Source organism: Pseudochaenichthys georgianus, unplaced genomic scaffold (assembly GCF_902827115.2).
Source record: "Pseudochaenichthys georgianus unplaced genomic scaffold, fPseGeo1.2 scaffold_1131_arrow_ctg1, whole genome shotgun sequence".
NCBI lineage: Eukaryota > Metazoa > Chordata > Actinopteri > Perciformes > Channichthyidae > Pseudochaenichthys > Pseudochaenichthys georgianus.
This window is the reverse complement of record NW_027262078.1, coordinates 994-26047: the sequence shown is the minus strand read 5'-3', so window position 1 is coordinate 26047 and position 25054 is coordinate 994. Positions and strand designations below refer to the sequence as shown.

The 25054-nt window shown below is 42.5% G+C and overlaps 1 protein-coding gene across 1 annotated transcript; it reads right to left on the bottom strand.

Annotated features, from left to right (window-relative positions):
• Positions 1-1027: 1027 nt before the first annotated feature.
• Positions 1028-20924, bottom strand: eepd1 (endonuclease/exonuclease/phosphatase family domain containing 1). Its single transcript, XM_034076923.2, has 6 exons — positions 20871-20924; positions 15229-15339; positions 11265-11393; positions 8668-8797; positions 8112-8303; positions 1028-1382 (listed from the first exon to the last, which is right to left on the bottom strand). The coding sequence occupies exons 1-6, from the start codon at positions 20922-20924 to the stop codon at positions 1201-1203; spliced, it is 798 nt and encodes a 265-aa protein (XP_033932814.2). The 3' UTR covers positions 1028-1200.
• Between the last annotated feature and the right edge of the window lie 4130 nt (positions 20925-25054).

The following is a 25054-nucleotide window of genomic DNA, read 5'->3' as shown; positions in this document are numbered from 1 at the left end:
ATTCATCGTGCTGACCGTAACACAACACACGGGATGCTGTGTAATCAATTGTGTAGTGATAGTACAAGAACACACACACACACACACACACACACACACACACACACACACACAGGTGTCTCTTCCCATTCAGCGGCGTCACATTTCATTGAAACGGGAAACCATTCAGAGATCCAGAGACAACTACACACAACAACAACCTGAACCCCACACACACACACACACACACACACACACACACACACACCGTTTACATCAGTCTATAGTAAACACACATCAGTACACGACACACACACATCAGTACACGACACACACACATCAGTACACGACACACACACATCAGTACACGACACACACACACATCAGTACACGACACACACACACATCAGTACACGACACACACACACACACATCAGTACACGACACACACACACACACATCAGTACACGACACACACACACATCAGTACACGACACACACACATCAGTACACGACACACACACATCAGTACACAACACACACACACACCAGTACACAACACACACACACACAGAACAAGGTGTAACAAAATAACCAAAGATGACAGGAACGATACTTCCATGGTTTCATGATTAAAGGGAAATATCAGACTGAACCTTGAACCACGAGGAGACTGTAAGTGTGGTGAAATACACCCAGGTCTCCACTAGAGGGCAGCATCACAGAATGCATGTTTTAAGAACTACCTTAATATGTACTAAAGAAAAGAGTAAATATACTTCAGTTGCTTTATACTACTTTCAAATGTGTGATTTCTGCTTAATGTCAAAAGCAATGATTGACTTTCCGTTTAGCAGCAGGTCTAAAATGCCGGTGAATGTTTGAAAGCTTGGATTTTTTAACGTTTTCCCTCAGGTTTTATTCATGCAAGTGAAAAACTAGAGTAGTGTAAAGTTAAATACTTGAGTACATGTTTCTGATACTGTGGATATTTCCCATGAATGACAGTTGAGGCAGAGCAAGTATTAATTCTTTTTATTTACACATAGAAAACGTTTGGCACATTTCTGCTAAAGAACATTTGATAAGAACGTTATATATTAATATATTAAGTCTGTTATGGCTCGAGGACCAGTTTCTATCCCACTGATCAATAAAACCCCCAAAGGCAATGCGGCTCTTCATCACAATCAGAGTCTTCATCAGTCTTCTTCCTCTTCCTCACCTCTCGTGTTTGGGCACGATGTCTCGCTCCACGATGCTCGGTCGACTCAGTTCTTTGGGAGAAACTTCGGTGTAAAACTCAGCCACCAGGGGGCAGTGATCAGAGGCGACTCCACCCCAAGACCAGTTATCAGGGATCCAGGGATTAGTCAGACCCTCCCTCACCACCAGGAAGTGACCTGAGGGGGGGGAGAGGAGAGGAGGGGAGAGGAGGGGAGAGAGGAGGGGGGAGAGGAGAGGAGAGGAGAGGAGAGGAGAGGGGAGGAGAGGGGAGGGGAGGGGAGAGGAGAGGAGAGGAGAGGAGGGGAGGGGAGAGGAGGGGAGGGGAGGGGAGAGGAGGGGAGAGGAGAGGAGGAGAGAGGAATCACAGTGGATCATTAATCATAATTTCTGATGATCTGAAAGGTCTTGATTCACTTTAAAGCTCTTCTATCATGCAACGGTCACTCTCTGATGTCTTCTCTACATCACCGTGTGTCCCCAGTGTGTCCCCGGTGTGTCCCCGGTGTGTCCCCAGTGTGTCCCCGGTGTGTCCCCAGTGTGTCCCCGGTGTGTCCCCAGTGTGTCCCCAGTGTGTCCCCGGTGTGTCCCCAGTGTGTCCCCAGTGTGTCCCCAGTGTGTCCCCGGTGTGTCCCCAGTGTGTCCCCGGTGTGTCCCCAGTGTGTCCCCAGTGTGTCCCCGGTGTGTCCCCAGTGTGTCCCCAGTGTGTCCCCGGTCCCCCCGGTGTGTCAGGAGACTCTCAAAGTGTCAGGAAATCAACCCCTCCCTCTTCTCCTCCGTACCCACGTCTCTAAAAACAGAGCTGATCCAGATTTGCTACGTCATGACGACATTACTAAAATGTGGGCGGGCTTTACCCCCACGGGCCAATCAGAAACATTGCTGTCAGAAACAATGAGTGACGTGTTTTGGTCTGTGTTTACATTAGCATGCTAACACTCAGAGCTAACCTGTGCTGGAGAGAGAGAGTGTGAAGAAGCTACTGACCCAGAATCAGCACTTTAGTAACAAAGGGGTTTGAGGCTAGAATGTTCTGCAAAACACTTCATAGACATGTTTTTATATATATCTGAGTATCTTCTAATTGACCCGTAACTATGTACTTAATATCTGTAGCTAAGGTACCTGAGTAGCTTCTAATCGACCTGTAACTATGCACTTAAGATCTGTAGCTAAGGTACCTGAGTAGCTTCTAATCGACCTGTAAGTATGTACTTAAGATCTGTAGCTAAGGTACCTGAGTAGCTTCTAATTGACCTGTAAGTATGTACTTAATATCTGTAGCTAAGGTACCTGAGTAGCTTCTAATTGACCTGTAAGTATGTACTTAAGATCTGTAGCTAAGGTACCTGAGTAGCTTCTAATTGACCTGTAAGTATGTACTTAATATCTGTAGCTAAGGTACCTGAGTAGCTTCTAATTGACCTGTAAGTATGTACTTAAGATCTGTAGCTAAGGTACCTGAGTAGCTTCTAATCGACCTGTAAGTATGTACTTAATATCTGTAGCTAAGGTACCTGAGTAGCTTCTAATTGACCTGTAACTATGTACTTAATATCTGTAGCTAAGGTACCTGAGTAGCTTCTAATTGACCTGTAACTATGCACTTAATATCTGTTGCTAAGGTACCTGAGTAGCTTCTAATTGACCTGTAACTATGCACTTAATATCTGTAGCTAAGGTACCTGAGTAGCTTCTAATCGACCTGTAAGTATGTACTTAATATCTGTAGCTAAGGTACCTGAGTAGCTTCTAATTGACCTGTAACTATGTACTTAATATCTGTAGCTAAGGTACCTGAGTAGCTTCTAATTGACCTGTAACTATGCACTTAAGATCTGTAGCTAAGGTACCTGAGTAGCTTCTAATTGACCTGTAACTATGCACTTAATATCTGTAGCTAAGGTACCTGAGTAGCTTCTAATCGACCTGTAACTATTTACTTAATATCTGTAGCTAAGGTACCTGAGTAGCTTCTAATTGACCTGTAAGTATGTACTTAAGATCTGTAGCTAAGGTACCTGAGTAGCTTCTAATTGACCTGTAACTATGCACTTAAGATCTGTAGCTAAGGTACCTGAGTAGCTTCTAATCGACCTGTAAGTATGTACTTAATATCTGTAGCTAAGGTACCTGAGTATCTTCTAATTGACCCGTAACTATGTACTTAATATCTGTAGCTAAGGTACCTGAGTAGCTTCTAATTGACCTGTAACTATGCACTTAAGATCTGTAGCTAAGGTACCTGAGTAGCTTCTAATTGACCTGTAAGTATGTACTTAAGATCTGTAGCTAAGGTACCTGAGTAGCTTCTAATTGACCTGTAACTATGCACTTAATATCTGTAGCTAAGGTACCTGAGTAGCTTCTAATCGACCTGTAAGTATGTACTTAATATCTGTAGCTAAGGTACCTGAGTAGCTTCTAATTGACCTGTAACTATGCACTTAATATCTGTAGCTAAGGTACCTGAGTAGCTTCTAATCGACCTGTAAGTATGCACTTAATATCTGTAGCTAAGGTACCTGAGTAGCTTCTAATTGACCTGTAACTATGTACTTAATATCTGTAGCTAAGGTACCTGAGTAGCTTCTAATTGGCCTGTAACTATGTACTTAATATCTGTAGCTAAGGTACCTGAGTAGCTTCTAATTGACCTGTAACTATGCACTTAAGATCTGTAGCTAAGGTACCTGAGTAGCTTCTAATTGACCTGTAAGTATGTACTTAAGATCTGTAGCTAAGGTACCTGAGTAGCTTCTAATTGGCCTGTAACTATGTACTTAATATCTGTAGCTAAGGTACCTGAGTAGCTTCTAATCGACCTGTAAGTATGTACTTAATATCTGTAGCTAAGGTACCTGAGTAGCTTCTAATTGACCTGTAACTATGTACTTAATATCTGTAGCTAAGGTACCTGAGTAGCTTCTAATTGGCCTGTAACTATGTACTTAATATCTGTAGCTAAGGTACCTGAGTAGCTTCTAATTGACCTGTAACTATGCACTTAAGATCTGTAGCTAAGGTACCTGAGTAGCTTCTAATTGACCTGTAAGTATGTACTTAAGATCTGTAGCTAAGGTACCTGAGTAGCTTCTAATTGGCCTGTAACTATGTACTTAATATCTGTAGCTAAGGTACCTGAGTAGCTTCTAATTGACCTGTAACTATGTACTTAATATCTGTAGCTAAGGTACCTGAGTAGCTTCTAATTGACCTGTAAGTATGTACTTAATATCTGTTGCTAAGGTACCTGCGTAGCTTCTAATTGACCTGTAAGTATGTACTTAATATCTGTAGCTAAGGTACCTGAGTAGCTTCTAATTGACCTGTAAGTATGTACTTAATATCTGTAGCTAAGGTACCTGAGTAGCTTCTAATTGACCTGTAACTATGTACTTAATATCTGTAGCTAAGGTACCTGAGTAGCTTCTAATTGGCCTGTAACTATGTACTTAATATCTGTAGCTAAGGTACCTGAGTAGCTTCTAATTGACCTGTAAGTATGTACTTAATATCTGTAGCTAAGGTACCTGAGTAGCCTCTAATTGACCTGTAAGTATTTACTTAATATCTGTAGCTAAGGTACCTGAGTAGCTTCTAATTGACCTGTAAGTATTTACTTAATATCTGTAGCTAAGGTACCTGAGTAGCTTCTAATTGACCTGTAAGTATTTACTTAATATCTGTAGCTAAGGTACCTGAGTAGCTTCTAATCGACCTGTAACTATTTACTTAACATCTGTAGCTAAGGTACCTGAGTAGCTTCTAATCGACCTGTAACTATGTACTTAATATCTGTAGCTAAGGTACCTGAGTAGCTTCTAATCGACCTGTAACTATGTACTTAATATCTGTAGCTAAGGTACCTGAGTAGCTTCTAATCGACCTGTAAGTATGTACTTAATATCTGTAGCTAAGGTACCTGAGTAGCTTCTAATCGACCTGTAACTATGTACTTAATATCTGTTGCTAAGGTACCTGAGTAGCTTCTAATTGACCTGTAACTATGCACTTAAGATCTGTAGCTAAGGTACCTGAGTAGCTTCTAATTGACCCGTAACTATGTACTTAATATCTGTAGCTAAGGTACCTGAGTAGCTTCTAATTGACCTGTAAGTATGTACTTAATATCTGTAGCTAAGGTACCTGAGTAGCTTCTAATTGACCTGTAACTATGTACTTAATATCTGTAGCTAAGGTACCTGAGTAGCTTCTAATCGACCTGTAAGTATGTACTTAATATCTGTAGCTAAGGTACCTGAGTAGCTTCTAATCGACCTGTAACTATGTACTTAATATCTGTAGCTAAGGTACCTGAGTAGCTTCTAATCGACCTGTAACTATGTACTTAATATCTGTTGCTAAGGTACCTGAGTAGCTTCTAATTGACCTGTAAGTATGTACTTAATATCTGTAGCTAAGGTACCTGAGTAGCTTCTAATTGACCTGTAAGTATGTACTTAATATCTGTTGCTAAGGTACCTGAGTAGCTTCTAATTGACCTGTAAGTATGTACTTAATATCTGTAGCTAAGGTACCTGAGTAGCTTCTAATCGACCTGTAAGTATGTACTTAATATCTGTTGCTAAGGTACCTGAGTGGCTTCTAATTGACCTGTAACTATGTACTTAATATCTGTAGCTAAGGTACCCGAGTAGCTTCTAATCGACCTGTAACTATGTACTTAATATCTGTAGCTAAGGTACCTGAGTAGCTTCTAATCGACCTGTAACTATGTACTTAATATCTGTTGCTAAGGTACCTGAGTAGCTTCTAATTGACCTGTAACTAATGCACTTAATATCTGTTGCTAAGGTACCTGAGTAGCTTCTAATTGACCTGTAACTATGTACTTAATATCTGTTGCTAAGGTACCTGAGTAGCTTCTAATTGACCTGTAACTATGCACTTAATATCTGTTGCTAAGGTACCTGAGTAGCTTCTAATTGACCTGTAACTATGTACTTAATATCTGTTGCTAAGGTACCTGAGTAGCTTCTAATTGACCTGTAAGTATGTACTTAATATCTGTAGCTAAGGTACCTGAGTAGCTTCTAATCGACCTGTAACTATGTACTTAAGATCTGTTGCTAAGGTACCTGAGTAGCTTCTAATTGACCTGTAAGTATTTACTTAATATCTGTAGCTAAGGTATAAGGTACCTGAGTAGCTTCTAATTGACCTGTAACTATGTACTTAATATCTGTAGCTAAGGTACCTGAGTAGCTTCTAATTGACCTGTAAGTATTTACTTAATATCTGTAGCTAAGGTACCTGAGTAGCTTCTAATTGACCTTTAACTATTTACTTAACATCTGTAGCTAAGGTACCTGAGTAGCTTCTAATCGACCTGTAACTATGTACTTAATATCTGTAGCTAAGGTACCTGAGTAGCTTCTAATCGACCTGTAAGTATTTACTTAATATCTGTAGCTAAGGTACCTGAGTAGCTTCTAATTGACCTGTAAGTATTTACTTAATATCTGTAGCTAAGGTACCTGAGTAGCTTCTAATTGACCTTTAACTATTTACTTAACATCTGTAGCTAAGGTACCTGAGTAGCTTCTAATCGACCTGTAACTATGTACTTAATATCTGTAGCTAAGGTACCTGAGTAGCTTCTAATCGACCTGTAACTATGTACTTAATATCTGTAGCTAAGGTACCTGAGTAGCTTCTAATTGACCTGTAAGTATTTACTTAATATCTGTAGCTAAGGTATAAGGTACCTGAGTAGCTTCTAATTGACCTGTAACTATGTACTTAATATCTGTAGCTAAGGTACCTGAGTAGCTTCTAATTGACCTGTAAGTATTTACTTAATATCTGTAGCTAAGGTACCTGAGTAGCTTCTAATTGACCTTTAACTATTTACTTAACATCTGTAGCTAAGGTACCTGAGTAGCTTCTAATCGACCTGTAACTATGTACTTAATATCTGTAGCTAAGGTACCTGAGTAGCTTCTAATCGACCTGTAACTATGTACTTAATATCTGTAGCTAAGGTACCTGAGTAGCTTCTAATCGACCTGTAAGTATTTACTTAATATCTGTAGCTAAGGTACCTGAGTAGCTTCTAATTGACCTGTAAGTATTTACTTAATATCTGTAGCTAAGGTACCTGAGTAGCTTCTAATCGACCTGTAACTATTTACTTAACATCTGTAGCTAAGGTACCTGAGTAGCTTCTAATCGACCTGTAACTATGTACTTAATATCTGTAGCTAAGGTACCTGAGTAGCTTCTAATCGACCTGTAACTATGTACTTAATATCTGTAGCTAAGGTACCTGAGTAGCTTCTAATCGACCTGTAAGTATTTACTTAATATCTGTAGCTAAGGTACCTGAGTAGCTTCTAATTGACCTGTAAGTATGTACTTAATATCTGTAGCTAAGGTACCTGAGTAGCTTCTAATTGGCCTGTAACTATGTACTTAATATCTGTAGCTAAGGTACCTGAGTAGCTTCTAATTGACCCGTAACTATGTACTTAATATCTGTAGCTAAGGTACCTGAGTGGCTTCTAATTGACCTGTAACTATGTACTTAATATCTGTAGCTAAGGTACCTGAGTAGCTTCTAATTGACCTGTAAGTATGTACTTAATATCTGTAGCTAAGGTACCTGAGTGGCTTCTAATTGACCTGTAACTATGTACTTAATATCTGTAGCTAAGGTACCTGAGTAGCTTCTAATCGACCTGTAAGTATGTACTTAATATCTGTAGCTAAGGTACCTGAGTAGCTTCTAATTGACCTGTAAGTATGTACTTAATATCTGTAGCTAAGGTACCTGAGTAGCTTCTAATTGACCTGTAAGTATGTACTTAATATCTGTAGCTAAGGTACCTGAGTAGCTTCTAATCGACCTGTAAGTATGTACTTAATATCTGTAGCTAAGGTACCTGAGTAGATCTTCCTGAGGGAGCGGCTCAGCCAGATGTTGTCCAAGCAGCCGGAGCCCTGAGGGCAGGAGGTGCTGATGTTCGTGAAGGTGGAGGCGCTCAGCAGGGGGGAGAGCTTCTCTCTCCTCAGGACCTCCAGCTGTGAGGGGGGGGAGGAGCCAAAATCTCCCAGAACCACCAGCTCCTTCTCGCCTGGAGACAAGATGGAGGTGAGATTAACACAGAGAAGGGGTACGATGCACGCAGCACTCTCCCTGAACTAGGAACTATGCAGAATCCAAATCAAATGTTAGTGTCTGTAATCTCGCACTAAGGATAACTTAAGTGTGATTTAATGGCAGATGTCGTTCTGTAGCGGTTAACTTAACGTGGCTCTAAAACACATCGATGTCATGTTTACCATCTCATATGCTTCTTACGTTTCTCCATTCAGTCTGACAGGTACGGAAGCCTTGAGGGTCAAATTCAAATTGCTTTTCCAAGTCTGATTTCTCGGCTGAGTTTTCCTGGATAACGCGTACGTAAGGTTCCCCCGGTGTCTCGTGTGCAGACTGACCTCTGAGTGCGTCCTGCAGGGCGGGGGGGAAACTCTTTGTGTCCTCGATGTGAAGATTCCTCCCGTTTGACTCTGAAGAAGAAACGCTCTGCAGGTGAACGTTCAGCAGCGTCAGGTCGTAGGACCCCACCTGAGGAGAGAGTCACATGACAACGTTTCCATTGGTCCCTCTTCTTTAGAGAAGACCAGGAAGTGATGGAGACACGTATCGTGTTCCAACCAATAGGCACGCAGTGACTCTAAAGAATAATGATCACGCACCAACACACATTCAGACTAAAGGAACCAGCTGTTTGGGAAATGAGAGAAGTAGAAAGTACAAGTATTTGAGTTCAACATGAGAGAAGTAGAAAGTACAGGTATTTGAGTTCAACATGTGAGAAGTAGAAAGTACAGGTATTTGAGTTCAACATGTAAGAAGTAGAAAGTACAGGTATTTGAGTTCAACATGTAAGAAGTAGAAAGTACAGGTATTTGGGTTCAACATGTAAGAAGTAGGAAGTACAGGTATTTGAGTTCAACATGTAAGAAGTAGAAAGTACAGGTATTTGAGTTCAACATGTAAGAAGTAGAAAGTACAGGTATTTGGGTTCAACATGTAAGAAGTAGGAAGTACAGGTATTTGAGTTCAACATGTAAGAAGTAGAAAGTACAGGTATTTGAGTTCAACATGTAAGAAGTAGAAAGTACAGGTATTTGAGTTCAACATGTAAGAAGTAGGAAGTACAGGTATTTGGGTTCAACATGTAAGAAGTAGAAAGTACAGGTATTTGGGTTCAACATGTAAGAAGTAGAAAGTACAGGTATTTGAGTTCAACATGTAAGAAGTAGGAAGTACAGGTATTTGGGTTCAACATGTAAGAAGTAGGAAGTACAGGTATTTGAGTTCAACATGTGAGAAGTAGAAAGTACAGGTATTTGGGTTCAACATGTAAGAAGTAGGAAGTACAGGTATTTGAGTTCAACATGTGAGAAGTAGAAAGTACAGGTATTTGGGTTCAACATGTAAGAAGTAGGAAGTACAGGTATTTGAGTTCAACATGTGAGAAGTAGAAAGTACAGGTATTTGTGTTCAACATGTAAGAAGTAGAAAGTACAGGTATTTGAGTTCAACATGTAAGAAGTAGAAAGTACAGGTATTTGGGTTCAACATGTAAGAAGTAGGAAGTACAGGTATTTGAGTTCAACATGTAAGAAGTAGAAAGTACAGGTATTTGAGTTCAACATGTAAGAAGTAGAAAGTACAGGTATTTGGGTTCAACATGTAAGAAGTAGGAAGTACAGGTATTTGAGTTCAACATGTAAGAAGTAGAAAGTACAGGTATTTGAGTTCAACATGTAAGAAGTAGAAAGTACAGGTATTTGAGTTCAACATGTAAGAAGTAGGAAGTACAGGTATTTGAGTTCAACATGTGAGAAGTAGAAAGTACAGGTATTTGTGTTCAACATGTAAGAAGTAGAAAGTACAGGTATTTGGGTTCAACATGTAAGAAGTAGAAAGTACAGGTATTTGAGTTCAACATGTGAGAAGTAGAAAGTACAGGTATTTGGGTTCAACATGTAAGAAGTAGGAAGTACAGGTATTTGAGTTCAACATGTGAGAAGTAGAAAGTACAGGTATTTGGGTTCAACATGTAAGAAGTAGAAAGTACAGGTATTTGAGTTCAACATGTAAGAAGTAGAAAGTACAGGTATTTGAGTTCAACATGTAAGAAGTAGAAAGTACAGGTATTTGAGTTCAACATGTGAGAAGTAGAAAGTACAGGTATTTGAGTTCAACATGTGAGAAGTAGAAAGTACAGGTATTTGAGTTCAACATGTAAGAAGTAGAAAGTACAGGTATTTGAGTTCAACATGTGAGAAGTAGAAAGTACAGGTATTTGGGTTCAACGTGTAAGAAGTAGAAAGTACAGGTATTTGAGTTCAACATGTGAGAAGTAGAAAGTACAGGTATTTGTGTTCAACATGTAAGAAGTAGAAAGTACAAGTATTTGGGTTCAACATGTAAGAAGTAGAAAGTACAGGTATTTGAGTTCAACATGTAAGAAGTAGAAAGTACAGGTATTTGGGTTCAACATGTAAGAAGTAGAAAGTACAGGTATTTGAGTTCAACATGTAAGAAGTAGAAAGTACAGGTATTGGAGTTCAACATGTAAGAAGTAGAAAGTACAGGTATTTGTGTTCAACATGTAAGAAGTAGAAAGTACAGGTATTTGAGTTCAACATGTAAGAAGTAGAAAGTACAGGTATTGGAGTTCAACATGTAAGAAGTAGAAAGTACAGGTATTTGTGTTCAACATGTAAGAAGTAGAAAGTACAGGTATTTGAGTTCAACATGTAAGAAGTAGAAAGTACAGGTATTTGAGTTCAACATGTAAGAAGTAGAAAGTACAGGTATTTGGGTTCAACATGAGAGAAGTAGAAAGTACAGGTATTTGTGTTCAACATGTAAGAAGTAGAAAGTAAAAAGTGGTCAGGAAAATAAGTAGTGGAGTAAAGTACTGATACCATGTACTTAAGTGCAGTATCAAAGTATTTGTACTCCACTACTTCCCACCTCTGCCCTGTTTAGAGGATTGCATCCCATAATAACTCACAGTGAAGTGGGCGAGGTAGGGTCGACAGTGGGGGGTATTCCCGTTGGCGACCGGAGACTCCAAGATGGCGGCGTCTCTCAGCTCGATCCCCGACGAAGAATCCCACAGGAAGCCGGAAAAACTCACTCCCTGAGACAAGTGCATTGTGGGAAATGTAGTCAGATAATATATGAACTCCACAGAGAACTACACACTTTTTCTTTAGTCTCGTTTTTTAAGCAGATTGTCTGCATATTGAACTCACTCTCGACCTCACTGCAATTATTTAAATGAACCTTTGTGTAGTGTGTATAATCTTTTTATATATGTGTTTAATTGTTACTTAATCCATCCAAACACCTGAACTTGTTAAAGAACATCCATAACATGCATCTGTTTGCATCTTACTAATTATTGATCTAATATATTCCATGTACTTGAACAGAGACTCTTCTTGCACAGTTGTATCTGTTTTATTTGTTCTATGTCCTAAAGATATGTTGCTCTGACTGTTGGAGGAGTTTTCATTTCCATATCTAAACTGTAGCTGCTGTACAAATACCCAATCAATCAATGTTTATTTATATGTACCTTTGTCTCAGTGGTCTTCACAGTGTGTACAGAATATCAGTATGACAATACGACACCATCTGTCCTTAGACCCTCTGTCCTCAGACCCTCTGTCCTTAGACCCTCTGTCCTCAGACCCTCTGTCCTCAGACCCTCTGTCCTTAGACCCTCTGTCCTTAGACCCTCTGTCCTCAGACCCTCTGTCCTCAGACCCTCTGTCCTCAGACCCTCTGTCCTTAGACCCTCTGTCCTTAGACCCTCTGTCCTCAGACCCTCTGTCCTCAGACCCTCTGTCCTTAGACCCTCTGTCCTTAGACCCTCTGTCCTCAGACCCTCTGTCCTTAGACCCTCTGTCCTCAGACCCTCTGTTCTTAGACCCTCTGCTAGACCCTCTGTCCTTAGACCCTCTGTCCTCAGACCCTCTGCTAGACCCTCTGTCCTTAGACCCTCTGTCCTTAGACCCTCTGTCCTCAGACCCTCTGTCCTTAGACCCTCTGCTAGACCCTCTGTCCTCAGACCCTCTGTCCTCAGACCCTCTGTTCTTAGACCCTCTGCTAGACCCTCTGTCCTTAGACCCTCTGTCCTCAGACCCTCTGTCCTTAGACCCTCTGCTAGACCCTCTGTCCTTAGACCCTCTGTCCTTAGACCCTCTGTCCTCAGACCCTCTGTCCTTAGACCCTCTGCTAGACCCTCTGTCCTCAGACCCTCTGTCCTCAGACCCTCTGTCCTTAGACCCTCTGTCCTCAGACCCTCTGTCCTTAGACCCTCTGTCGCTAGACCCTCTGTCCTCAGACCCTCTGCTAGACCCTCTGTCCTTAGACCCTCTGTCCTCAGACCCTCTGTCCTTAGACCCTCTGCTAGACCCTCTGTCCTCAGACCCTCTGTCCTCAGACCCTCTGTTCTTAGACCCTCTGCTAGACCCTCTGTCCTTAGACCCTCTGTTCTTAGACCCTCTGCTAGACCCTCTGTCCTCAGACCCTCTGTCCTCAGACCCTCTGTCCTTAGACCCTCTGTCCTCAGACCCTCTGTCCTTAGACCCTCTGTCGCTAGACCCTCTGTCCTCAGACCCTCTGCTAGACCCTCTGTCCTTAGACCCTCTGTCCTTAGACCCTCTGTCCTCAGACCCTCTGTCCTCAGACCCTCTGCTAGACCCTCTGTCCTCAGACCCTCTGTCCTCAGACCCTCTGTTCTCAGACCCTCTGTCCTTAGACCCTCTGTCCTTAGACCCTCTGTCCTCAGACCCTCTGTCCTTAGACCCTCTGCTAGACCCTCTGTCCTCAGACCCTCTGTCCTCAGACCCTCTGTCCTCAGACCCTCTGTCCTTAGACCCTCTGTCCTTAAACCCTCTGTCGCTAGACCCTCTGTCCTTAGACCCTCTGCTAGACCCTCTGTCCTTAGACCCTCTGTCCTTAGACCCTCTGCTAGACCCTCTGTCCTTAGACCCTCTGTCCTTAGACCCTCTGTCCTTAGACCCTCTGTCCTTAGACCCTCTGCTAGACCCTCTGTCCTTAGACCCTCTGTCCTTAGACCCTCTGCTCGACCCTCTGTCCTCAGACCCTCTGCTAGACCCTCTGTCCTCAGACCCTCTGTCCTTAGACCCTCTGTCCTCAGACCCTCTGTTCTTAGACCCTCTGCTAGACCCTCTGTCCTTAGACCCTCTGTCCTCAGACCCTCTGTCCTCAGACCCTCTGTCCTCAGACCCTCTGTTCTTAGACCCTCTGCTAGACCCTCTGTCCTTAGACCCTCTGTCCTCAGACCCTCTGCTAGACCCTCTGTCCTTAGACCCTCTGTCCTTAGACCCTCTGTCCTCAGACCCTCTGTCCTTAGACCCTCTGCTAGACCCTCTGTCCTCAGACCCTCTGTCCTCAGACCCTCTGTCCTCAGACCCTCTGTCCTTAGACCCTCTGTCCTTAGACCCTCTGTCCTTAGACCCTCTGCTAGACCCTCTGTCCTCAGACCCTCTGTCCTCAGACCCTCTGTCCTCAGACCCTCTGTCCTTAGACCCTCTGTCCTTAGACCCTCTGCTAGACCCTCTGTCCTTAGACCCTCTGTCCTTAGACCCTCTGTCCTTAGACCCTCTGTCCTCAGACCCTCTGTCCTTAGACCCTCTGCTAGACCCTCTGTCCTCAGACCCTCTGTCCTTAGACCCTCTGTCCTCAGACCCTCTGTCCTTAGACCCTCTGTCGCTAGACCCTCTGTCCTCAGACCCTCTGCTAGACCCTCTGTCCTTAGACCCTCTGTCCTTAGACCCTCTGTCCTCAGACCCTCTGTCCTTAGACCCTCTGCTAGACCCTCTGTCCTCAGACCCTCTGTCCTCAGACCCTCTGTTCTTAGACCCTCTGCTAGACCCTCTGTCCTTAGACCCTCTGTTCTTAGACCCTCTGCTAGACCCTCTGTCCTTAGACCCTCTGTCCTCAGACCCTCTGTCCTTAGACCCTCTGCTAGACCCTCTGTCCTTAGACCCTCTGTCCTTAGACCCTCTGTCCTCAGACCCTCTGTCCTTAGACCCTCTGCTAGACCCTCTGTCCTCAGACCCTCTGTCCTCAGACCCTCTGTCCTCAGACCCTCTGTCCTCAGACCCTCTGTCCTCAGACCCTCTGTCCTTAGACCCTCTGCTAGACCCTCTGTCCTTAGACCCTCTGTCCTTAGACCCTCTGCTCGACCCTCTGCTAGACCCTCTGTCCTTAGACCCTCTGTCCTTAGACCCTCTGTCCTTAGACCCTCTGCTAGACCCTCTGTCCTTAGACCCTCTGTCCTTAGACCCTCTGCTCGACCCTCTGTCCTCAGACCCTCTGCTAGACCCTCTGTCCTCAGACCCTCTGCTAGACCCTCTGTCCTTAGACCCTCTGCTAGACCCTCTGTCCTTAGACCCTCTGTCCTTAGACCCTCTGCTAGACCCTCTGTCGCTAGACCCTCTGTCCTTAGACCCTCTGTCCTTAGACCCTCTGTCCTTAGACCCTCTGCTCGACCCTCTGCTAGACCCTCTGTCCTTAGACCCTCTGTCCTTAGACCCTCTGTCCTTAGACCCTCTGTCCTTAGACCCTCTGCTAGACCCTCTGTCCTTATACCCTCTGTCCTTAGACCCTCTGTCCTTACACCCTCTGTCCTTAGGCCCTCTGTCCTTAGACCCTCTGTCCTTAGACCCTCTGCTAGACCCTCTGTCCTTATACCCTCTGTCCTTAGACCCTCTGTCCTTACACCCTCTGTCCTTAGGCCCTCTGTCACATCGTACAAGGAAACACTTCCAGAGAAACCCACAGTTTAAGGGAACATGGAGAAACCTCGGGGAGAGCAGCAGAGGAGGATCCTCTCCAGGACGGACAGACTGCAATAGATGCCGTGTGGAAACCTCTAAAGCCTTGAATCTTGAATCATCATCGTGTACTTCTTGGATACTTTAATGGTGTCTCCGTACCTTGCTGGATTGAGCGGTGGGTTTTTCAGACACCAAACTCTTCCAAAGCCCTCGAGGTCGTTTCCACTTCCTCACGCTGGGCAGCGTGCCCTGATTCAGCTCCAAACAGAACTGAAACACACAGAGACGTTTATCAGAAGCGCACACACAGATTCCTTTCATGTAGTTTCACTTCCTTATTCCTGCTGTGATGTGAACGGGATTACAGTTTCACTTCCTTATTCCTGCTGTGATGTGAACGGGATTACAGTTTCACTTCCTTATTCCTGCTGTGATGTGAACGGGATTACAGTTTCACTTCCTTATTCCTGCTGTGATGTGAACGGGATTACAGTTTCACTTCAGATCCTTCAGACAGAGGACAGGACTTTGTTTGCTAAACGTCGACAGTAGATGAAGGAAGTAGATCACGTAAAGATTCAAATAACTGATGAACTCAGTCAGTCACTTTATCCAGAGTAGCTTCTCAGAAATGAAGCTAACTATGCTAACGTTACTTTAGAGCAGGGCGGTCAAACTCAAATACACAGTGGGACAAAATAAATGGGTGCTAGTGGAGGGCCGGACTGGTTCAATGTTTATAGCAGAACTTATTGAAATGAACTTATTGCACATATTAAACCTGGAACTAACAAAGCTTAAATTATTGCCTATAAAAACAACATTAAATAATCAGCTGCTTTCAGTTCTCACGGCTCTATCTGCAGCTTCTCCAGAGTCACTTCTTATGAGTACATTTCCCCACAGGCCAACAACAGCTTCAACTAAACTATCCCCTCAGAGAGAAACCAAACATGCCCTGCTGTCCTGAGAGAAAGTGCAGAAGGAAGCATCCTTTGAACTCAGGTTGCTGCTCTGAGATGCTAGTTCAGACACTTGGCATCTCATCAGGGTGCAAGGTCATCAATGTTTGGGCTCCGGCTCTGAGCGGAGGAGACCCTCAGGATGGAGGGAAGGTGCAATATACCGGCGGGCCAGATCTAATAGGAATTAGAAATTATCCTGTGGGCCGAAATTAAATCCACCACGGGCCTGATTTGGCCCCCGGGCCTTGAGTTTGACACATGTGGTTTAGACTCTAGAGCAGTGATTCTCAAATGGGGGTGTGCGGACCCCTAGGGGTACGTTGGGGTACTGCAGGGGGTACGTGAGATTTAAAAAAATAATAATAAAAAGTTAATTAAAAAAATACCATGCATGATTACAAAAATAATCTTAGTACAATAAGTTAAATAGAAAACACAATTTTATATAAAATATTCCTAGAACCTAGTCCATATATAAACATGTCAAATGTGTGTATTGTATTTTATAGTTTTTGCATAATCAATTTGTTCATTGGTTTGTTAAACATATATTACTTCATTTGAAATATCTGTTTTAATTTGTTTTCATCTCATGTATAAAGATGAAAATATCCTTAGTTTGTTGTAGTGCATGCATGAAGGAGTTAATAAATCACACACTGAGGGAACATCACTATATTATAATTATTTATAGGCTTTTTCTATCAAAAATGTTCGGGGCAGGTCAGGGGGTACTTGGCTGAAGAAAGTTTGAGAAGCACTCAGACTGTATGCACTGCGCTAGAGAGAGCTGAAGACACTCAATCAGTTTAGGAAAAGTTAAAAGATAACAGCCAGGTACTGTGATGAAGTCAGTCAAAGTATTATCTAGATTAAATACTACTGTAATTACTTGTTAAACATTTTGTAAAAAGCTCTTCATCGAACAGAAATATAGCAAGCGTTTCGTTAGCTTATGCTAGCGGGTCTGCTCGTGTCGTCTGTATTTGCTTCCGCTGTCACGAGTCCTGATCGCTCAGTGATGATCCTTATATTTCTATAATCTGTGGACTCTCAGGATGTTATCTAAACTTGTTTGTGCAGATCCAATAAGTATATCGATCAGTGTGAGAGAGAGAGAGAGAGAGAGAGAGAGAGAGAGACAGAGAGAGAGAGAGACAGAGACAGAGACAGAGAGAGACAGAGACAGAGAGACACAGAGAGAGAGAGACAGAGAGAGACATAGACAGACAGAGAGAGACAGAGAGAGAGAGACATAGACAGACAGAGAGAGCGAGAGAGAGAGAGAGAGACACAGAGAGAGAGAGAGCAAGAGAGACAGAGAGAGAGACATAGACAGACAGAGAGAGCGAGAGAGAGAGAGAGAGACACAGAGAGAGAGCGAGAGAGAGAGACAGAGAGAGAGACATAGACAGACAGAGAGAGCGAGAGAGAGACAGAGAGAGAGAGAACCGGTACCGGAGATCGTTGTTGTTAGCTTCTGGTGCTAACGAGCTAATGGCCGGGTCTCAAACGTTTTGGTGACGATTAATGTAAACAATTCTTTCCGAGGCACACGTTTATATTCATTATAGTTATAAAAAAATAAGAGAATAAATGAAAAACAGGTATGAAATACTACACGACATTAAAACAAGAATACAGTTTGAAAGGGTGATTTGTAAAATATCCATAAAGAAAAAGTAAATATTTTTCCAGTTCTGTTTCAAATGGGCTGAGAGAGGTATCCATATATCTCTCATGTTGCTCTCAAAGTGCACCAGATCGATGCTTTAACTTCAATATCTAAGAAATAAACCTTCCAGGGGGAGCATGCCCCCGGACCCCCCTAGAGGAGGTCCACACACCACCTATAAATATAGCACGTTACCCCTGCTTACACCTGACTATCGAGCCTTCATTGTAACAGTCGCGGTACACTGTGTGTGTGTGTGTGTGTGTGTGTGTGTGTGTGTGTGTGTGTGTGTGTGTGTGTGTGTTTGCGTGGGGAGGGTTGCAGTAGAAAATTCCTCTGTAGCGCTGGTGCATTAATGGGAAACCCTAAATGTTTGAGCACCCTCTATGAAACGTCAAGCTACCCCACAGCACCCCCAAAACAAATCTCTGGCGCCGCCACGGAGCCTGTGACCCGGTTCTGAAACATGTGCAGCAACACAGCCACTGATGCTGAGACGCACTTTGCCAAATATCAGCATTTCATTTCTTCTCATTTATTTGCACAGATTGCAAAGTGGCAAAGTATTATAACGTATTATCCTAGCAAAGGAATGAAAACGTTCATATTGATGTATTTTAATAATTAGCCGCTTTCACACCAAGTACTTTGCTGCACTTAGTGCCCCCGTGGAACTGAGGGCAGATCGCGTTCACACCGGAATAAGTTCCCTGAGGGAAGATTACGCAAATGACGCCGCTCACGTCACTTCTTCTTCTTCTTCTTCTGCTAATAATGCTAATGCCAGCAAATACATGGCGGCTTCACAAAAGGTGGTTTGCAATTCGCCCAGCCAATAGAAAGCACCCCCTCTCTCGCAGGCACTAAACATGGGGTAAAAGTTCCCGGCACTAAGTTCTCTTTTTGGTGTGAAAGCAAAATAAGAGGTGCTAACGGAACTCAACGGGAAAAGTACTCCGGTGTGAACGCGCCTTATGGTAGGGCTAACCCATACAGCGGTGGGGCTCGAGTCTGTATTTGCAATGTAATTACATCCACGCTATATCGCCCCCCTTGACAGTGAAACGCCACGCGTGAGGTTTACATTATTTCCCTGTCTCAATCAAAATGGAACTGTAGGAAATAAAACGGCACATTTGTCTTGTCGTAAATAAAAAGGGATCCCTGTGAACGTGACGTATGATAGCACACGTTGAAGATCCAATGGGGATACTGAAGGCGGTTCCGATTGGTCTCAATCAGTAAGGCATGACGCAGGCCCAACGTTTCGTTGCTCTGATTGGCTGTAGGTTTATTCAAATTGCATTCGGAGGCATTCTGATCTGACCGCGGCCGCGCTGATATTATAACATCAGAGAATTTCCACAGCTTTAGTGCATAAAACTCCCCCACTACTTGGACTATTCCTTGCACCCCTCTAGCAAAAGCCTGAATGGTCTCATCCATATTGCATCAGTAGCGTGCACTTGTTGTGACAGCAGGATCAGTTTGAGTGCTGTGGACTCGACGCGTATATTTTCACAAGCCGTGTTCTCAACATTTAGCATGTTGCTTATTATTAATTGAATTTGCTGACTGGAAGGGAATATTTCTGTCTTACTCCTAAGATATTTAACCGTTCTGCCTGTTGACATTTACGACGAACCCCAAGTCTGTGATCTGGAGGCAGCGCTCCGGGACACACACACTGGATCATTTCTCACAGCCAGGATGTATCCGTCTGACGAGTCAACAGTTCAGACGGAGGATCACGGACGGATTAAGACGGAAAGATAAGGATGTCTTTGTGTTCGCCAGGATTTAACTCAAGACCCTCCTCTCCCCCCGAGACGTCATTGGAGCCATGTGTTGTACGAATGAAATCATTAGAGCGTCTTGAATTTGTCTTTTCAATTATTTAAATGGCTGTTTTTGAGCCTGTTTTTTTAGTATTATTATCGCCTTAATCTGGCCTCGAACGCCATCTCGCCGAGTTAGGAAACGGTCCTGTTCTAACATCCAGGATGATCATGTTTTATCTCTCATCGAGGCATTCTGTCCTTTTCTTTCACGTCATGGCTTGGTGTCGCTAAAGAGCAGAGACTCTGGAAGGAAAGTCAAACATCTAAATTATGAAGACATTTCAAAAATATGAGAAAAAGTTGGAAATTCTTGCAAAAAGTCAAACATCTGAAAAAAAGTGACAAATCCTATTTATTTATTTGTTGTACTCTAGTTTTTAGTTGTTAGAGATGTGTCTGTGTGGTTCGTACAAAGCGTCAGGATGGATCTTTTTATCCTACTTTAATAAACAACCTGAAGGTGCTTTAGTATCAGAACAATGTCCGGTTTGTTTGAACCTCGAGACTCTCCATCGTTATGCTCTTAAGGCGGGGTCGGTCGTTCCCTTCAGAAACACTTGTTGTATTCCATGGAATGCTCTCAACGTCCCGATAGCAACGACTACATGAAATGCTTTGACAAAGAATACATACACATATTAATCTGTGGAAGCAGATTTGCTGCCCTAGGCAACATTTTAGCTGGCGCTCCCCCCCCACCAAATGCAGACACTGACTTGCGCATGCACGAGTATGGACACAAGATGTCTGCAACTGTATTTAGTATCCTATCCATGTGAACATGAGGGGGGTCCGGGGGCATGCTCCCCCGGGAAGATTTTTTTTTTTTAATATTGAAGTTAAAAGCATCAACTTGATGCACTTTGAGAGCAACATTAGGAGATCTATGGAAACATCTCTCAACACCAGATGAAACTGAACTGGAAGCAGATTTTCTTTTTCTTTATGGATATTTTACAAATCACTCTCCTTTCAAACTGTATTGTTGTTTATTAATAACAACTTATTGTTGGGGGAGTGTGCCAGAGTTTATGGGCGCTGTACGCAATATAGGCGTAGTTCTGTTAGTAGAAGATAATAAGTTGTACTTTGTTGATCCAAAATCGGGAAATTGTGTTGTTATGACATTTAAAAAAATATATATTTTTAATTTCCAACTTCTTTTTTTTTCTCCCCAATTTCCGGCGCCCCCGATGCGTTGATGCGCCCTTAGCATTCGCCTATACTGCCTATGCCGAGGGCCCGCCCTGTGTGGAAGCCGTGGCGCTGTAAAAAGCACGACCAATCATCTGAGCCGGCTAAAGTAACTGGATGGCCTACCTGCCTGTCAGCCTTCCATCTGTGCACACACTCATCTCTGCCCTCGTTGGTCATGTGCGCGTTCGTGTGTGTTGGGGGAGGGGCTCTGTGAGGAAGTGGCAGATTTCTTCCGGTCGCATATTTTCAAGTTCTAGCGCACTCGAGCTGGTTTCTCCATTCTTACCGACCCTACCTTTAAGTCACATGACGTCTTATGCTCCTGACATAACTGATACGGCCACCAGATGGCGCCAAAACACGTGACATTTCCAGAAGTGAAGGAAACATTCAAAGCTCACTGCAGGTAAAGTGTTGCAATCATCACAAGACATGCTCCATCGTGATGACTGATGCATTACTGCCCGACAGGTCGTGAAGAAAATATGCAAAAAAGAGTTTGTTGACGATATATCTTTCATTTTTTCCTCTTATTGCGTCTTCTAGAAGCCAGAATATGTTGGCATCTTTTAGCCAAATTATTTCTTCATCCAAATCTGATGCATCCTGAATACCGCTCTCACGGACGCCTCAATGACCATTTGTTTAGTTTAGCGGCTGGTTCTGTCGTGTCCAGCCTACTGGGGGAAAGCATAAAGAACTTTAGTTTGTACAGTGCGTGTGTGTGTGTGTGTGTGTGTGTGTGTGTGTGTGTGTGTTTGTTTCTAAGGAACTCTCTCTCTGTGGTGACTCAGAGACGCACGAGTCAGCTATCAAACAGTGCAAATACAAAAGTACCATCATGTGTTAAACTCTCTCTAAACATTATATTTAATATCGACTCTGCACCGGGACGTGATGTCGTCATTAGCAGCAGCTCCAGATCATTCAAGCTTGAGCAGTTAGAGGTCACATGACCCGATCTAAAGATTGCTTTCTGTGCAAACACAGTAATCACCGTGCAATAACTAAATGAGTACCTTCCCTTCTACACACACACACACTGTATCTCTCTCTCACACACACACACACACACACACACACACACACTGTATCTCTCTCACACACACACACACACACACACACACACACACACACACACTGTATCTCTCTCACACACACACACACACACACACACACACACACACACACACACACAGTATCTCTCTCTCTCTCACACACACACACACACACACACACACACAGTATCTCTCTCTCTCTCTCTCACACACACACACACACACTGTATCTCTCTCTCACACACACTGTGTATCACACACACACACACACACACACACACACACACACACACACACACACACACACACACACACACACACACACACACACACACACACACACACACACACACACACACACACACACACACACACACACACACACACACACACACACACAGTATCTTTCTCTCTCTCTCTCACTCACACACACACACACACACACACACACACACACACACACACACTGTCCTTGTTGTTGTGTGTGTGCTGGCAGCACCCTCAGCAGGTTCACAGGGTTCATGCGGTTTGTTGGACAGCGGAGAGGTTGTTGTTTTAGCTTTTATTAAATCAGCCTCATGAGACTGAAAACAGAACAGTATACTGTATATCACACACACACACACACACACACACACACACACACACACACACACACACACACACACACACACACACACACACACACTGTGAATGTTGCATCAGAGCAGATTTACTCGAGGAGCATTTAATAAAGTTCTGTCTTTTTTAAAGGTTTATTTTTTGGTCGTTTTCTTTTCTTTGACACTTGGCCATCTTTTTATGAGCTTTTAAATAATCAATTGGACTTTAAATGTACGATAAGGTTAAGTAGGACCACTTGCTATGGCCAGACCCGCCACCAGAGGGCAGAGAGGAGGCATGCAGGACCAGTGGGACCCACAGCGCCCCCCCTCTGGGTCTGAGTCTCTGCAGCTGACCTACTTCCTCTGCCACACCAGAGTGACACCCACAGGTGCTGCCGCTACTCACACAGTCTGTGGAGAGGGAGGAGCACCCTGACATTTAAAACACAAGTACTGAAGACTCTACATGTTCGTGCTTCTGTTCAGAGGTGGGAAGTATTGGAGTACAAATACTTTGTTACTGTACTTTAGTACATCTTTCTGGTATCAGTACTTTACTCCACTACTTATTTTTCTGACGACTTTTTACATGTTGAACTCAAATACCTGTACTTTCTACTTCTCTCATGTTGAACACAAATACCTGTACTTTCTACTTCTCTCATGTTGAACACAAATACCTGTACTTTCTACTTCTTACATGTTGAACTCAAATACCTGTACTTTCTACTTCTTACATGTTGAACTCAAATACCTGTACTTTCTACTTCTCACATGTTGAACTCAAATACCTGTACTTTCTACTTCTTACATGTTGAACTCAAATACCTGTACTTTCTACTTCTTACATGTTGAACACAAATACCTGTACTTTCTACTTCTCTCATGTTGAACACAAATACCTGTACTTTCTACTTCTTACATGTTGAACTCAAATACCTGTACTTTCTACTTCTTACATGTTGAACACAAATACCTGTACTTTCTACTTCTTACATGTTGAACTCAAATACCTGTACTTTCTACTTCTTACATGTTGAACTCAAATACCTGTACTTTCTACTTCTCACATGTTGAACACAAATACCTGTACTTTCTACTTCTCTCATGTTGAACACAAATACCTGTACTTTCTACTTCTCTCATGTTGAACTCAAATACCTGTACTTTCTACTTCTTACATGTTGAACACAAATACCTGTACTTTCTACTTCTTACATGTTGAACACAAATACCTGTACTTTCTACTTCTCTCATGTTGAACACAAATACCTGTACTTTCTACTTCTTCCATGTTGAACACAAATACCTGTACTTTCTACTTCTTACATGTTGAACTCAAATACCTGTACTTTCTACTTCTTACATGTTGAACTCAAATACCTGTACTTTCTACTTCTTACATGTTGAACCCAAATACCTGTACTTTCTACTTCTTACATGTTGAACCCAAATACCTGTACTTTCTACTTCTTACATGTTGAACCCAAATACCTGTACTTTCTACTTCTTACATGTTGAACCCAAATACCTGTACTTTCTACTTCTTACATGTTGAACCCAAATACCTGTACTTTCTACTTCTTACATGTTGAACACAAATACCTGTACTTTCTACTTCTTACATGTTGAACTCAAATACCTGTACTTTCTACTTCTTACATGTTGAACTCAAATACCTGTACTTTCTACTTCTTACATGTTGAACTCAAATACCTGTACTTTCTACTTCTTACATGTTGAACCCAAATACCTGTACTTTCTACTTCTTCCATGTTGAACACAAATACCTGTACTTTCTACTTCTCTCATGTTGAACACAAATACCTGTACTTTCTACTTCTTACATGTTGAACTCAAATACCTGTACTTTCTACTTCTCTCATGTTGAACTCAAATACATGTACTTTCTACTTCTTACATGTTGAACCCAAATACCTGTACTTTCTACTTCTTACATGTTGAACCCAAATACCTGTACTTTCTACTTCTTACATGTTGAACTCAAATACCTGTACTTTCTACTTCTTACATGTTGAACTCAAATACCTGTACTTTCTACTTCTTACATGTTGAACTCAAATACCTGTACTTTCTACTTCTCTCATGTTGAACTCAAATACCTGTACTTTCTACTTCTTACATGTTGAACTCAAATACCTGTACTTTCTACTTCTTACATGTTGAACCCAAATACCTGTACTTTCTACTTCTTACATGTTGAACCCAAATACCTGTACTTTCTACTTCTTACATGTTGAACCCAAATACCTGTACTTTCTACTTCTTACATGTTGAACCCAAATACCTGTACTTTCTACTTCTTACATGTTGAACACAAATACCTGTACTTTCTACTTCTTACATGTTGAACTCAAATACCTGTACTTTCTACTTCTTACATGTTGAACTCAAATACCTGTACTTTCTACTTCTTACATGTTGAACCCAAATACCTGTACTTTCTACTTCTTCCATGTTGAACACAAATACCTGTACTTTCTACTTCTCTCATGTTGAACACAAATACCTGTACTTTCTACTTCTTACATGTTGAACTCAAATACCTGTACTTTCTACTTCTCTCATGTTGAACTCAAATACCTGTACTTTCTACTTCTTACATGTTGAACTCAAATACCTG

Coding starts and splice junctions, on each gene's coding strand:
- eepd1 (XM_034076923.2), bottom strand. CDS start 20,924: ATGACCAACGAGGGCAGAGATGAGTGTGTGCACAGATGGAAGGCTGAC. Junction 15,340..20,870: donor GATGGAAGGCTGACAGGCAG/GTAGGCCATCCA, acceptor TGTGTGTTTCAG/TTCTGTTTGGAGCTGAATCA. Junction 8,798..11,264: donor CCTACCTCGCCCACTTCACT/GTGAGTTATTAT, acceptor CTCTCTCCTCAG/GTGGGGTCCTACGACCTGAC.